The sequence below is a fragment of the Neolamprologus multifasciatus genome, chromosome 19, assembly GCF_963576455.1.
Source record: "Neolamprologus multifasciatus chromosome 19, fNeoMul1.2, whole genome shotgun sequence".
Taxonomy (NCBI): Eukaryota; Metazoa; Chordata; class Actinopteri; order Cichliformes; family Cichlidae; genus Neolamprologus; species Neolamprologus multifasciatus.
This window is the reverse complement of record NC_140457.1, coordinates 17,143,650-17,159,039: the sequence shown is the minus strand read 5'-3', so window position 1 is coordinate 17,159,039 and position 15,390 is coordinate 17,143,650. Positions and strand designations below refer to the sequence as shown.

The following is a 15,390-nucleotide window of genomic DNA, read 5'->3' as shown; positions in this document are numbered from 1 at the left end:
TCTCTCCTCTCTACTCCTGTTCAACTTCACAAGAGATCAATGTTGCTGTCAAGCCATTTATTTATTTATAGTGGTCCCCCAGACTTAAGGGCCACAGAAAGCCACAGCTGCCCTGCCACAAATATGGCCAGCCGCCGTGAACTTTTGGTCCAGGGTTACATCCTGACAGTGACAGGCTGCTCTTGATGCATGTGGGGACGTGCCTCATACAGCAACGTCACCCTTGTAAACAAATTCCTTTTCGTCTGCAGCTGCTAGATCTGATACGGTGTGGAATGTGAATAATGAAACATGCGCTTGAACTTAAATCTACTTCAATTGCCCTAAGTAATTTAATTTAAATAATAAATAACCACACATGCAAGATTTATCATCGAAAACACGAAAAGACGATGTAAACAAAATATGCATCTGCGTCATGTGTTAAGTGAAAAGAGACATTTACACAACCACAAAAAAGCCTAGAATTACTTTTTTGTCTAGAAATCTATAAAAAGTCTTAAATCTCTGACCTCATTCCAGATTAATCTTGTGAACACTGCACAGAGCTGTTGTCTGTATGAAGGGTTTTAAGAGCTGATTTAATTATAAAGAAGACATAAAACTTTGCTTTTTAACTTTAGGGACTTTGCTAATGTGGTTACAGATACAGTATAAGCAGAAATGTGTCCTGAGAACTGAGTATCTCAGTCACAGCATATGAAATCATGGCAGGATTCAAACAGTAGCAATTAGCCTGCGAATGCTACCATACCAGTATGTGTTTTTCAAGTGAAGCAATCGTACTACTGCGCACAGATGGCACAACAACAACTGCATAAGTAGATACAGACAGTGTTATTATTATTGATATACTGAGTATCACATTTAAAGCACACAAATAATATTTGTCTTTACTTTTGTCAGTGTTGCTTAAGATTAATAACTCATTACCATCTTGATTCCCGCATCCAGAGAAAATAAGAGCATTTTTGTCTCCCCCTAGATAGTTAACCAGGCTTTCAGGATACGTATTCAACAAAATGGCCTGATTGAATTCATCTATGATTTAAGCCCCCTTGATAGTGTTTGAAGTCTTTTTCTTTATTAATATTCACAGAAAAGAGCAGTGTTCCTTTGAAACGGCGCACAGCTCTGTTCTGTTTGGACTTAAAAAGAACAAGCTGAGATTCCAAAGAAATCTCCTTCACCTGCCAGATGGCAGATTTTCTGCATGATCAGCACAGACTAGGAGTTACATCTCTTTACTTACACACACAGAAGACTTACAAATGTACAGTTGCAAACACAAAGATGCTTTACCCAAAGCGCATAGATGGTCTTCAAAATCCAACAGGTTTCTTTCTGTCATCATAGCAAAGAAGAAAGTGTCGAAGAACAACAACAACAACAAAAAAGAAAGAAAACAAAAACTCTGCGGACAGAGGGGCTAAAGAGCAAGACAGTAAAGACAATATTTCTATAGTGCTCTGCTTACCCACTGGGGGGAAGAGAACTGGGTTCTTGGACACCTGCCCTTGTTGTTTGGTTCTCTCTGCCTTGGCTGTGAGTTTCTTTGTCTGGCCCCTGGCTGTGTGCTCAAGGTCTTCTCCAGAGCTTGTCTGAGCAAACCACATGGAGGTACAAAAGAGAGGAGAGCAGAGAGGCCCGGATTAAGGTATATGTCCTCACATTCGGTCTGTGATTCATCATTGACTTATTGCTCGTTTTGTAAAGAGGAAGAAGTAAAACAAGAAAACAAGACAGGAAAGCTTGTTTCTCCTCTCTTTTCAGCAGCTTTTTTACATTTTCCATTGACCTCAATTTTTCATGAGCTGATATGTTTTGTAACTCCCCGCTGACTCCTACTGTATTGAATTCATCTGGTTCCAATACATCCCATGCACAACCTATCAATCACTAGGGAGCGTGGCAAACTAATCATTTATTGATGAAATAGGGCAGCCATGAATTTCTAACTGCATTTGTCTTATTTATCAAGCCAGATCAAACAATGAAAATCCAAACAAGCTTAAAGGGAAAGGGAGGGAGTCGTAGGGAATAACTTATTCTTCAGCAGCAGACAGAAGAAGGTTATTGATGGGGAGGGGAGGAAAAAAAAAGGTTTGGGACTCAGTTGCATGGTGGGAGAGCAAAGGAGTGAGAGAGGAAGAGAAGAGAGAGAGAGCAGTGGGGAGAGTTCAGTGATGTTCAGACAGCAGGGTACACATCTGAATTAATGCTTCCACAAAAGGCAATTTTCTCCTCGCAGGCTCCTCATCCCCTCCGCAGGTAGCAAGGTGAGGTATGTCTCCCTTACAGAGAATGAGAGACACAGACATAGAGATCGAGAGAGAGAGCTGACTTAATGTGTCTTTTCAGCTAGAGTGCTCTTTACTGCAGGATCCCTGGGCTGGCTCGGGGGATAGTGTAGTGATCTCGGGCTTCCACCAGAATACACTTCTGGCAGTGGTGTTTGCAAGCTCACTAACATGGAGTCCGGGGAATAGCGGCGTTGTTTCTGCACTTGTTTGCTTACTTTAATGCAGAGGCAAAGTCTGTTGATATTCTTTTGAATTTATACAGCCGTTAGTGGGCTGAGGGAGAAAAAAAAAAGTAAAAGAACAAAAGAAGTGTGAAGTTTGCCTGCTATATTCAGAGGAGGAGAGTTGAAAGAGAGTTCATGTTCTAGCACGGCGGTGTCCGCGGCCGCATGAGATCAAAGACAAAGGAGCAGTGGCACCGTCGCGGCGATAAGCTGCTAATTCAGCTCCTGTAACCTCGGTTCATCTGCGAGTGATGTGAAACAACTTTGCGATAAAGTTTTAAATCAAACTCTATCTGGCCCATCAAAAATTGAGCAGCTTGTTTTCTTGCTTGTGGTGAGATGTAAATAGATGGTATTTAAATAAACCGAGCTCAATCCAAAGCTGTCTCGCTCAGGGAGAGTGGCAAGCAGGGCATAGGGGAGGAGAAAGCAGAGGACGAGGGGTGCTGAAGGAGCCGGAAGATTACAAAAACAAGCAGCAGCAGAAGTAGAAACACGGCAGTGGAAAAGCTGAGGTCATACAGTATAGCCTCTCGGTCTGCATTACATATCTACAGTACCAGGTCCTGCGGGAGCAGACAACTGTGTGTGTCATCAGGCTCCAGAGACAGAGAGAGAGAGAGAAAGACAAAGAGAGTGCTAGAGTTAGTGTGAAGGGGGCTCAGGAGGGCTGGACAGCAAGTAATCTGTGGCTCTCTCGTGTGGCCAAAAACTGGAGTCAACAAGAGGACACGGTGATATGATAGCCAGGGGAAAAAAGGGGGTCCTAAACAATTGGACTGACCAGCCTCCAGCCATACTGACTGTGATATCAGTCTGAGCCACTCCCAGGGCCGAGTCCTCAGTGAGTAGACACACTGGCAGCAGCGAGGGGGTAAAGTCTTCCTCGGGGCATTGCTATTTCCCCTAACCAATGAGCTCATACATGGGAAACAGAGGAAACGAGGAGAAGCAAATCATCAATGATGTCAGAAAGCACAGATATTAAAGGTTTAGTCAGCCTTTCTGGGCTTTTTTTTTTTTTTTACACGGGGCTCTTAATGTGAAGCACATATAAAGCACTGCTTAACTGCCATAATAACGATTGCCATAATAACTAAGTGTACTGCACGATGCACGCCGTTGTTCTCTTTTTCGCTTTGTCTCTTTGTATTCCTCTCTCCCCTATTAATCTTCTCTTTATGCTATGTCTACCTCAAAAGTTTCTACCTCATCATGTCTGTAAAACACTTAACTCAGCATATACAGCATGCTTGCTTCCAATGGGAACACGGTGTACTGGAGAGTTTCATTATTACACTCTGCAGAGCTGTCAGTTTAGTCGGTGGTTGCTCCACACCAGATGTCCCGTCCAGCAGTGCAGAAACGGGTCCACCGCCGGTGCGGACAGGACAGACACGGCTCCCGTGCAGAGCAAGGTTACATTTTACACAACCTCAGTGGGCATATTTAAAGGGTCTTTTTTTACGGGCGTTTCAAATCAGACTGCTGTTGTTTTGTGAGGTCAAACTGAAATTAATGATGGACACGACCCTATAAATGTATGTGTAATCAGTAAGCTAAACAGCTGACAGATCAAGACAGATTGGGTAATTTTTTGTCACTTGCATATCTCCCCCTCTGAAAGGCCCTTATTAACTGGTCAGATCATGTTTACAAATTCATGAGGGATGAGACACAGAGGCGAGGAAAGTAAAATGCGGCAGCCTCATGTCTAGTGAATGACTAACACTACACTGAAACGAAGGATGCAAAATACAGGCATAGCTCTGTCTCTGTCTCCACCTCATGGTACTAAGTGAAATGGCAAAAGTTGTGGTTGTTGTGTCTTATTAGCTAATGTATCAGATAAGCAAAATTGCTTAACAATGTCATTTTCATCTACTGCTTTATGGCTGCATAGCTGTTAATATAATGAAGAGATCTTTTATATATAACTAATAAATATTCAAATTATTTCTAAATTCAAAGGCAATCCAATGCAGATAAAGCTGGAGATAAAGCAAGGGACATTTTTCTATATCTAACAAAAATTGACATCTGCCAGAACACTGTCATCTTTCATGGTTATAAAAATCACATGTCAGGCACATTTGTCACAGTGGGGCCCATCTCTATCTAGACCTGCTGAGTGGGCATGTTCTCATCTTCATCACGTGATTTGGTGTTCACCTCGGGCCCACAGCAGCGCAATCCCCGTATGGGTTCGCAGCATTTCACTGTCAACTTAATCACAATACAAATAGTCCCAGCTCTTGTTTGAATAAGAGATTTTTTTTCTTTTAGTTTGCTGTAAACGAAGTCCCCCTTGTGCATATGATCTGTCTATGAGGCTCACTGCACTTGATCAAGTGGGCCAGCCTGTCTCTGTGGGAATTACCCATCAAACTGGAAAGCAACGGTAACTCAATGCCTCCTGCAGACAGTGATTGATGATAGTGGTGTTTCATAACGAATTGCGCCCCCACAACAAGTCTCACACGTGGGAAATGTTAATTGAAATGCTGTGTGTGCAAAGATACGCTTTTCAACTGTGAGTCTAACAAAGTGCTACAACAATGACCCGGAGGGAGTTCAGGGGAAAAAGGGTACCAATTTAGCACGTTAGGAGAACGTGAAGGACCAGATGGCAAAGTGCATCAACACTCACCACATTCTTTGCACATCTTTTGATTTTTGTACTGGGCAGGATGCCTTGGCTGCAGGGAAGAAAAGGAAAAACAATACTGACAAACACATTTCTGCTTTCTTTATCGAAATAAAATCAAATCCAGTGTTTATTCTGGACATATAGAAAAAGCCATGAAAGATCACATCTCGTACCCTTCAGTCATGTTATTTTCCCTAAGCAAATCACTCCTGGGGACACAGTGGTAATATGGGAGAGCCTTAAACTTTTCTGAACCGACTGCAACATAGTAGTGGTTGTTCTCCAGTTCAGTGGGACCGGAGACAGGGTGTCCGTTTAATGTGGAAAGCCTGAAAGCTCAAATAAAGAAAAACAACTCACTGCAGTAATGTTTAGTGATAGTTTCAGCTACGTCTTTGCCTGAATAAATTCTATTGAATACATCACAACCACACATGGTCTCAATCTCTAATTAATTGCAAAAGTCCCTCTACTCTCCTTCCCAAGTATCATTTTTCTGCATTTAAATTGACTGTAAAGTGTCCACTAATCACATTACCTTCTAAATTAGAAGGCAAGAGGAAAACAACCTTCACTGATACTCCAGTTAACTAGTTTAAAAATGATGTATGACTAAATGTCCTGACATTACCTGAAAACAGCACCCGTGCGAAGACGCACTTTCTCTGTCACCATAGCTAAAACGTTTTCCCAGCTTCTAAGGGTATACTTTGGGATCCGTATTCGAGCCGGAGGAACCAGCACTTCTCCGTTGGTGAAGACGCTACGAAACAAAACAGGACACACAAAGATCCATGAATAAATAAATGGAATTGTTTCTTGCATTGCACAGCACGGCAGAGAACATTATTCTTTTAACACCGTGGAAAAATATGTATGCAGTTTAAAATCAATACTCACTTTATTGTGCAAGACTCATCAGCAGTTCTCTTCCAGCGGGCAGAAACTACTATCCTGCTGTGAACAACAGGTTGGATCTGAAAATTTCATAAAGGAGGAACTGAGTGGGGTTTTTTTCAGCACGTCACTCAAAATCTAATCTTATGTGTCTCGACAGGACCTTCATGAGCAACTTAGGTTTTAAGGATGGCATCAGCATTCAAGCAGAATGGTTAAACTTAAAACAAGGACACATGAAAATGCTTCACTATAACTGACCACACACACAAAACATTGCTCCTACCTGTTCTTTTTTCTTATTCTGTGGCTTCTTGGCTGCGATTTCACAATAACTTGAAGGCAGTAAAAGATCAAATTAGCTTTAGGTACAAGGAAACGTATGCAAGGATGTGGGTGTAAGGCATCTTTAGATCTGATAAAACTAATTGAAATCAAATAGTTATATATGTAAAAGTATGCTCAAGATCAGTGCTCTGCTGACTAGACTAAAATACTGGGTCCAAAAGATTACATTTAAAGACAGATTAGACTTTATTTAAGATAAGCTGACATATTCAGAGCGTTTTAATGAATATTAAGTACCAGACTAGTCAAATCCCCTTGCCAACAAATGAAGCTAAAGAAAAAACCTGTAGATTCCAGTATATACAAGTAAACTCAGACAGGACACCCCTAAAACATGACACTTACTTCAGTTTCTTGAACGCCTCATTCCCGGCCGCGACATACTCACTCCCGTGCTGAAGGTCATCCAGATGGTGAACTTGGTGGCCTTGTGTGGCGGTGTAGAGCCTCCTCACAGCGCCAAAAGGTGCTTCAATCCCTTTGGTCAGAGATGTCAAAAAGTTGTCAAAGTATGGCACGTGCCGCGGATTCACAACTACTTTCCTGCCGGGAAAATAGGCATCCCCGTTCCTGTAGACGACGATTATTTTTGTCGGTGGAAAGTCACTTCTCACTGATATGCTGGGCATACTTGTGTTAGCTAATGGGAACGATTTCAAACAACAAACAGCGGTGGCCCTTGGTGTCAGAAGTTAATGTGTCAGCTCTGTTCGCCTCCGGAGACGTAACTGGAGACAGCTTCTCAGTTCTTCCACATGAGAGGTGTAGTATTAAGATACGTATGCACGTCTCTGTCGTGTCTTCTATTGTGTAGCTAAGGTTAATTTAGTGTTCGATACCAAACTTCTGGTGCTACCAAGGCAACCAGTGGGGTGACCCCAGTGGGTTTTACATATTTAGCTAAACTGCTCATAGGTCTGTATTAAAAAAACAAACTCATTTTTAATTTTCATTACCAGCTGGCTGATTCAATCTCATGGTATTTAACGAGAAACTAATTGACAGAACACAGCGGTGAATTTCATTGCTTAATAAATTTATTAGGCCACTACCCAATGTAAAGTAAGCTGTAACAAAGCATATGTCGTTTAGTTTTTATTATTGTTAGTATCTTCATTTTTTAGATCCCAAATTGCTGTTATTTACTTCCATTCCTGAACAGACAGAAATGTTATGGTGAATCCAATTCAGTACTTTTTAGCTTTAAACGTGTTTTCAACACATTTCTATTTTTCCCCCTTTTTTCTTACGTTTATGGTATATTGTAAATGGGAGTAACTGCGGGTTCAGAATCTTGCCCAAGGATACTTTGGCATGCATAATAACTTTTTTAAGCACTGTACATTCTTTTGGAATGCAGTTTTTTCCCAGGTTTAATCCGCTAATATAAAAACACATTTACTGTTTGACTTCAATCTTCTCTCAGTGTTTATTTATATACACTCATAACATATGTAAATGTTGAAAATAATGAAATCTACACATATTCTGTCTGACAAAGCCAACTGAAGTTTAACACAAGGCTACTATACATCTTTCCTCATGATCCATGCCATATGGTTTACCATTTATGCCCTCCTCCAAAATCTATTGTAAGTGTATAACGGTGATAATAAATATAATAGAAAGCCAAAGAAGTGTATTCTTTTTTGAAGAAAAAAGGTATCCCATTCAAATTTTTGACAGACTCCTATTGTATATTACAACTGTAGCAGAGTGACTGCAGCCCCTTCACTTTTAGACAGAGCTGTCCAAACTGTTTACTACAAAGGTAACCAGAGACTGCTGCAACAGTGGCACTTAATTGGTTTATGGCGGACAACTCCTGGTCAATTAAATACATAATTCATCTCAGCATTAATTATTCATTTCTTAAGGGACTGGTGTTCTGCTTTATTAGGAGAAATGCATCATGCATATTCAAATTCCTCTTCTTAGAGGGATGCAATAGGATATCATCTCAGCTGGGACACCCATCCTAAAACAATAGCTGCCAGGGCCGCAAGACATCTCCTATTAGTCACACAACCAAACCGTTGGAGGATTTTCAAAGATGAAAATGTCAAACTAATCTAAGGTATGTAATATTTTGTTTCTGTCATTCAGCAAACAATCGGCTGTCATATTATTGTCATGTGTAATCTGTTATTTTTATTTTAAACTTTAGGTGGTAAATTATTTTTATATAAAAAAAACTGACAGCATTAATTTAACACTACAAATCAAGAATATGTCAATGTGCTTAGTATGTGATCACGTTTTAGTCATTGCATCAAATGGTTTTCAGAATTTTATGAAAAGTCATAAAAGTCTCCAGCAATTAGTTCTTATCAGTTCTTAGCCAGGATACATGTCGTAGTGTAACTGTGATTCAAATTGTGCTTAGCCAAAGTGTGATATGTCATGTCAGGAATCAAGGGGAAGCAGTGGGTGAGTTTCCTTTGGCGCTCTTAAAGGTCAGTGCCATCTATTTTAAAACTCCCATTTATTACAGCACACTAAGGTGCAGAGTGAATGTTATAAAGATGTAAGGTGACTCCGGTGTAATTGCATTGCTCGCTGGATAATACATGAGAACCTTACCGTGTTCACTCGTTAGGATGTTTGCATACTTCAGAAGGACATTGTCGCAACGATTTGACTTTGATATGATTCATGTTTAATATATTTAGCACATATACCAATTACTGCTTGGTATTTATGCAGTGCTATAGAACAGCCTAAAATCAACCTAATAGACGAACAACTGTAAACATTAAAATTAATGAATTTCCTGGCTTCTGTACATTTAGCATGACAGTTATTGTTTTTTGTAACACCTGTGCTCTCCTTAACATAACAGATAAAATGTGGAGCAGCCACTGACTTCAGTCCCCTGTAAGGGATTTTTGCTGTAAGATGAGCTTTCGCCCACTGGGTGGCGATGGTCCAAGTGGAAATTACAACAGAAAAGTAATTATTTTGTTATTTTACAATAATATAAAATGGGTCACTTTAATGATTAAAACATAATCTAAGCCATATAAGTATTTTGAGACATGCATGTATACATGTTTATGGTTGCCAGTCTATTGCAGGGCTAACTCACAGAGACAAACAGCTGTTCACACTCACATCTGACCAATTTAGAACCAGCAGTTAAACTAGCATGCACGTCGTTGGACTGTGGGAGGAAGCCTGGACACCAAGAGCCCAACTTCTGCACACAGAAGCCAGCCAGTGGATTCAAATCGAGAACCTTGTTTATGTGAGGTAGTAGTGTAGCTTCTCCTCCTGCAGCTTTGTGCTGCATCATTTATCGTATATTTCTTCCATAAGTTTGCTTTAACTGCTGTAGTAAATAAGCACAACTAGTTCAAGAGCAAAAAATAATGTGCAAAAAATTATTTTTAAACTATGTATGTATGTTTATTGCACAGCACATGAATGTGGAATGCATGCTGTATTCTGTTCCTCTGATTAAATGCACTCAACTGGAATGTCTTTTAATTGTATTTTTTTTTCTACACAATCCACAGCTCTCTATATTTGCTTATTTACACTGTTTGTCTATGGTACTGCTACAAATATTGCTCAGTGGATATTCTGAATTAAATAAAAACTCAGTTCCTGGCATGCTTTTGGAAACACTAATTTATTTCAGTATGTATCAAGGACGTAAAAAAAAAAATATTACAAACATTTGGATATTTTGTATGTTCAGAAAATAAATAGCTTATTAGTTCATAAGCAAAAAGGAAGTTGAAAGTATACTACTTTGCACAACTTGCGTATCATTTCGTATTCATATTTACAGATAGAGGATACAGCAAAATAATAAGATTACAGTTTTTGCTCCATTACATTTGTCCAGTCTGCAGGCTGTTTAGCATATACTGGCCTCAGATGTTGTCCTTGTCAAATTCACAAACAAAATACATTGTCGGATGGCACGCCACATCAGTCCACTCCCCAGAGGTCACCATCTCAGCACAGTCCTCATCATCATAGGCATTGTTGGGTTCTCCTTTTCTCCATTTGCTGAAAGTGGTCATGGGAGAGTGATCTACGTAGGTGAAAACACCTTCGTGCTCGAGGTCATGAATGCCAATGTAAACTCTGCTCAGGCCAGCATCGGCTATGTACGCTGCGATGGCTGCGTTTGCTCCCTCATCCTTCGGCATGACCAGGTGCCCTCCCCTCGTCTGGCAGTAGCCCTCAGCCTCGGTGTAGCGCTTCGCTTCCTTCACCAACAGATAGACCTTACTGTCTGTTTCCTTAATGCCAGCAACAGCTGCAGGGGAGGGCAGTGCTGAAAAATGAGCACTTGTATTTCTATAAATTTCACATTGACATGCCCGCATTTTCAATTCTATAGGACAGGAAATCAGCAAAATACCAAAACTGATATAGTTTTTTTTTTTTTTTTTTTAAATACAAAAGCATTTTTAAAGACTGCAAATCTTTTACCATTTTTAATGAATTTTAGTTCTGAGGAAAGCTGAGCCACAAGAATGTCCATTTCTCCAATCATCCTTCTAATTGGCGCACACTCACAGGGAACCCCTGATAAGGCAAAAATGTGTGGGACTATCACAAAGTTGACTTTATTCATTTACAGATGTGTCTGTCTAATCCTGCTGCCATCTGTTTGACAAACAAAATAAGATGGTTTTAGAACCCACCTGGCTCTCCGTCTGGGCCCCTTGGACCAGCGTCACCTGGATCTCCCTTGGATCCTGCATCAGAGATGTAAATATTTATCAATCATATAAACACACTAAACAAATAATTGATGTGTTCCTGAAAAAGTGTGCAGACAGTACATCTCTGCTTCTTATAGCACCTTTCATTCCACTTGGGCCAACTTTTCCATAACGTCCCATAATGCCTTTGTGTCCTTTGACCCCAGGTGGACCTAAAAAGAATGCAACATGAGTAAATTGTTCATATGAAGATAGAGACATACTGTATATCTTATAGTCAAGACAAACTTAAAACAGCACAAATGAAAGCAAAATTATATATATTAAACAATAAATCTTTACTTTCACTAAAGGTTCATTAATTAAAATGATGAATATGCTTCAGAGAACACCCTTCACTCCTCATTAAGGTCTTCCATAAACACTTGTCCACAGCTCTGGATTCCACAAACCATTTCTCATTTGACCTCTTACCGTAATATAAACACTTGACCATTTCTGGATGGCCTGGTAGTGATGTAACGGCACATTATCAGCCCGAGAAATGTGATCTTTACCCCAGTTTTTCTTGTATTAGTGGTAGTAATGAGAAAATGAGGAGATCTATAAATGTCGGCATGTAGAAAATATTCTCTCTTTAAAGATTTGCATTTTAGGGGAATGTACTTTTGCTCACAAAACAAACAAACACACTGTGTAGTTTATTTTTTTTGGTGCAAGTGCATAAAATATACCAATCTCCCCTGGCGGACCAACTCTTCCTGGTCTCCCAGGTGCTCCCTTTTGTCCTTTTTCTCCGGGTTCTCCTTTTACAGCAGAAGAAAAACAATTATTATATCAGATAGAGTCTATTCTTGGTTTTTAAGGTGTCTGGTATGCATTTTGTAAGAAAGAACAAAGAGCTACATGCCTTTGAGTCCAGGGACAAGGATCTGAACAGTGCAAGACTCCTCTGGCAAGTGTTGTCCATATGATGTCTGCATTGGTAATAAACTCATCACTACAGACATTAGTATCATTGGCAGTAACAGTTTCTCACCGGTCATTCTTCTACATGGGATGATTAGGGGGCTATGCTGGAGAAACAAAACAATTTAAGGAAATGCTAATATAAAAAAATCATTCATAAAAAGCAAGGCTTTGTTTATATGTTTCTGTATATTTCAGAATTAAAATAGTGGAATTAGAAGTGAGAATTTCCTTCCACTGAAAATAAATAAAAAAGAGACTCCAAAGCCGCATTTAGAACTACATTTGCATAAACCAAGTACACACACACAGCTTTTTAGTAACTCCAAGAAAGCGTTTTTACTTGAAAACTATACAGTATTTCAAAATCGGAAACGCCTACCTTTAGAAGTATTTTCCAGACAAAAGTAAAAAAGTAATGCCAATGTCCAAAGATTTGCAGGAGCTTTGAGTGCTGGTGGTCCTACAAGAGCATTTCATGTTCCTCTACACAGGCACCACAGAATGTGTGTGATAGGACTTTTGTAAACAGTTCACAGATAAACTCCAAAGCATTTGGGCTCCCCACAGATAATTAGCTGGGAAAGCGGTCAAGAGATTGACAGCAGAGAGGCCTGATAAATATACTGACTCAACTTTTTAGTGCTATCAGATAATTGGGAGAGTTAAATATATAATGCATTTTACAGAGCTAGCATGCACATTGATTTAGTAACAAGGTAGCATCTATTATTTTAGCAAGTCGCTGTAGTATTTTGGTTTGTATGACAAACCAGTAGTGGTGATTATCATTACATATGCTGTGGTCCATATGAAAATGTTACAAGGAGAGTTGTTTTTTATGTTATGTCTATCATATGATGTTATTTATTTAACATTAAGGATTTAAATCAAAGGTGTAAAACATAAGGCTCGGGGGGCACATTTGGCCCAGGAAAGACTCCAATCTGGCCTGCTAGAGAGCTTTGGAAAATGTGAGAGAGGGCATCGATTTCTACGTTTTTACTGTTTTGTCATTGCTTTTACAGTTTTTCCTACTGATAAAGAGCTCTCCCATTGCTATTCATACTATACCAGAGTCATTAAATAATTGATGAAAAAAACTGTTAAAACACAGAAGAGTGCCTGATTTTTCACTAGCTGCTGTAAATTTCTATGTTTTGCAGTGAGTCCACAGAGGAAAAACTATTTTGTGAATTTCTGTGAATTACTCTTCTGTTGTTGTAATTACTACCATAATTTTTTCTGTAACATTATACATGTCTTTATTTGTGTGGACAGATTTCTTTCATTTACTACAGCAATATCTCTTTATCCTGTAGCAAAATTGAGACAGCCGTTAAATGTTTAATGTATGTGGCCCATGATGCAAAATGAGTTTGAACTTAATTCAAACTCATTTTGAGTTTGAATCAACTCTAAATTAAATTGTTTAAATAACTTAAATCATTTCATAAAATAACAACGAGAAAGTATCAAAATAAAAACACTATTTTTTAACACAGAAAACGTTGAGTCCTCACCTTCTACAAAAACAACCTTCCTTTGGCTTCAGTGGAGGATTTCACTTTATGTCATGCATTCTTTCTATAAGTATACCAAGTTCCATTCACTACACATTCCCTACAAGCATGTGGGTTTGAAATTATTGTGTGTTTGTGTTTTGCTTAACTCTGTGCTCCTTGGTGTCCCAGTGTGCACTGGGATTCTCCCCATCATGAACCTTCTAGTGCATCCCTTCCATGTGAACTGTAATTACATGGGATATGGTTGCTTATATGCCATATGAGCACATGGGGGAGACATTGTCCAGCAGGCAAAGCAATAAAGAACCGTGTTCTGGATCTTTAATATAAAAGCTAACCAGACCATTTATTTTTTTAGTCTGCTAAACAATATAAAATTGCGTTAAATCCCACATGATCAAATTCATTAACTGTCTTAACTCCAAAGTGGTTGGGTACAAAAAAGGTAATAGTTTTGTAGATTGGTGTTGGTCTGGGGGCTTAAAAAATAAAAGCTACATTTTAGTGCTTGCTGTCAACTACTGTCCGTAATCAGATATGATCCAGTACTGGCGTATCAGATGTCCTAATTAGATTTACAAACCGAGTGGCAGCCTGTGTTTCAGTTGTGGATTGGATGTCTCCTTCAAAAATCTCCCCCAAAAGTTTCAGATTACCTGCCACTCAAATATTCATGAAGCTCAGGCAACATTTGCAGTCTTTTCTTCGCAGCCACGTGCTCTCTGCTAATCCTCTGTTATTTTTATATGGATGACAGACCAAACAAATAGCCCATCAATTAGTGAAATAAAATACCTACATTCAGACACTCAAACATTGCATATTTAAAATTCTCCAAACCCATGTGGTGATGTAACATGTTGAAACTTGTGATTGTTTATACTGAACTATTTTTAATGAGATTCACATGCATTAATACATTGATGGAAAACAATTCGAATATAAAAAGTATTAAGTGATATAACTGAAATTATTCACACTCACGATCGCCGACCTGAGCTGTTTTTGTTTAGTTTTTTACAATATGAGTGGCTTTTTAATGTTTAGTTATCAGTATAAACCATAAGCCAAAAATGAAAACGTCACAGGATCTTACGAGGGACACTTTAACGCACCTTTCGCGGTGCGGGTGACGTCACCGGTGTTCACCGGAGCTCGAGCGTAGCCTGTCACCCAGACAGCCCGCTGCTAACTCATCCGTCCTGTCTGCTGCAGGAAGAAACACCGACAAAGCTGGAAAGCTGGACCAGTGCTACACACATACAACCGAATGAGGAGCATAAAACGTCTTACTGTCACCGTGAACGTAAATTCAACTGCTTGAAGGATTTCACTTGTAAGTGTGTTGTTGTTTTTTTGTCTACCTGTTACGCTTTTTAAATTTTTATTCCAAATAGCTAACGTTACAAGTATTTTGAAGTACTTTGTCTGATTTAAGAGCAATTTGGGAACTGAGTTTTCTGTGGGCTTCTGTTTAAACCTGTACTTTTGACTTACTTCCACTGGTGTACTGTTTGGTGTCTTGGTGCAGTAGTCGTGACTTATTATAAGGTGCTTAGTTCCATAAGTTTCTTTGAAAAAGTTATTTGGGGTTAATCGTAATTATGAAAACCTCATTTTAAGGTTGTCTCGAGTAATCACAACAGCCGACAGTTTAGCCCACATCTCGTTTCTGCTTGATTGCTATCAGGAAATTCTGTCCTAGATATTTCTCCTCTGCATAATTTAGCCGTGGTGCGTTTAAAGTGTCCTCACGGGATTAACAAACGTAAACCAGGATTCTTTATT

At 39.4% G+C, this 15,390-nt stretch overlaps 3 protein-coding genes across 10 annotated transcripts in view; 1 reads left to right on the top strand and 2 right to left on the bottom strand.

The window, feature by feature from the left end:
• Nucleotides 1–7,276, bottom strand: part of dcdc2c (doublecortin domain containing 2C) — a 49,371-nt gene extending 42,095 nt beyond the window's left edge. For 3 of the 5 annotated variants that reach the window (XM_085143621.1, XM_085143622.1, XM_085143625.1), the window contains exons 1-7: nt 6,768–7,269; nt 6,361–6,409; nt 6,078–6,154; nt 5,809–5,940; nt 5,351–5,506; nt 5,178–5,226; nt 1,478–1,601 (exon numbers count right to left, since the gene is read on the bottom strand). In XM_085143621.1, the coding sequence (XP_084999747.1) occupies nt 1,478–1,601; nt 5,178–5,226; nt 5,351–5,506; nt 5,809–5,940; nt 6,078–6,154; nt 6,361–6,409; nt 6,768–7,051 (871 nt within the window). In that variant the 5' untranslated portion in view covers nt 7,052–7,269. Of the gene's footprint in view, nt 1–1,477; nt 1,602–5,177; nt 5,227–5,350; nt 5,507–5,808; nt 5,941–6,077; nt 6,155–6,360; nt 6,410–6,767 lie in introns of all 5 variants that reach the window. The other 2 variants (XM_085143620.1, XM_085143624.1) reach the window with 2 other exon arrangements.
• A 2,745-nt stretch (nt 7,277–10,021) lies between these two features.
• colec11 (collectin sub-family member 11) lies at nt 10,022–12,624 on the bottom strand. 3 transcript variants are annotated; one of them, XM_085143617.1, is made up of 7 exons: nt 12,459–12,621; nt 12,018–12,183; nt 11,842–11,913; nt 11,248–11,319; nt 11,087–11,140; nt 10,872–10,967; nt 10,022–10,713 (listed from the first exon to the last, which is right to left on the bottom strand). In XM_085143617.1, exons 2-7 carry the CDS (start codon nt 12,151–12,153, stop codon nt 10,304–10,306), a joined length of 840 nt encoding a protein of 279 aa, XP_084999743.1. In that variant the 5' UTR covers nt 12,154–12,183; nt 12,459–12,621; the 3' UTR covers nt 10,022–10,303. The 3 variants fall into 3 exon arrangements, with proteins under 3 accessions (XP_084999743.1, XP_084999745.1, XP_084999744.1); XM_085143618.1 differs by having other exon boundaries at nt 10,023–10,695; nt 12,459–12,617; XM_085143619.1 differs by lacking the exon at nt 10,872–10,967 and having other exon boundaries at nt 10,022–10,695; nt 12,459–12,624.
• A 2,109-nt stretch (nt 12,625–14,733) lies between these two features.
• Nucleotides 14,734–15,390, top strand: part of myo6b (myosin VIb) — a 39,505-nt gene continuing 38,848 nt past the window's right edge. For both annotated transcript variants that reach the window (XM_085143292.1, XM_085143291.1), the window contains exon 1: nt 14,734–14,938. The gene's annotated coding sequence lies outside the window, so the exon portion shown is untranslated. The remainder of the gene's footprint in view (nt 14,939–15,390) is intronic.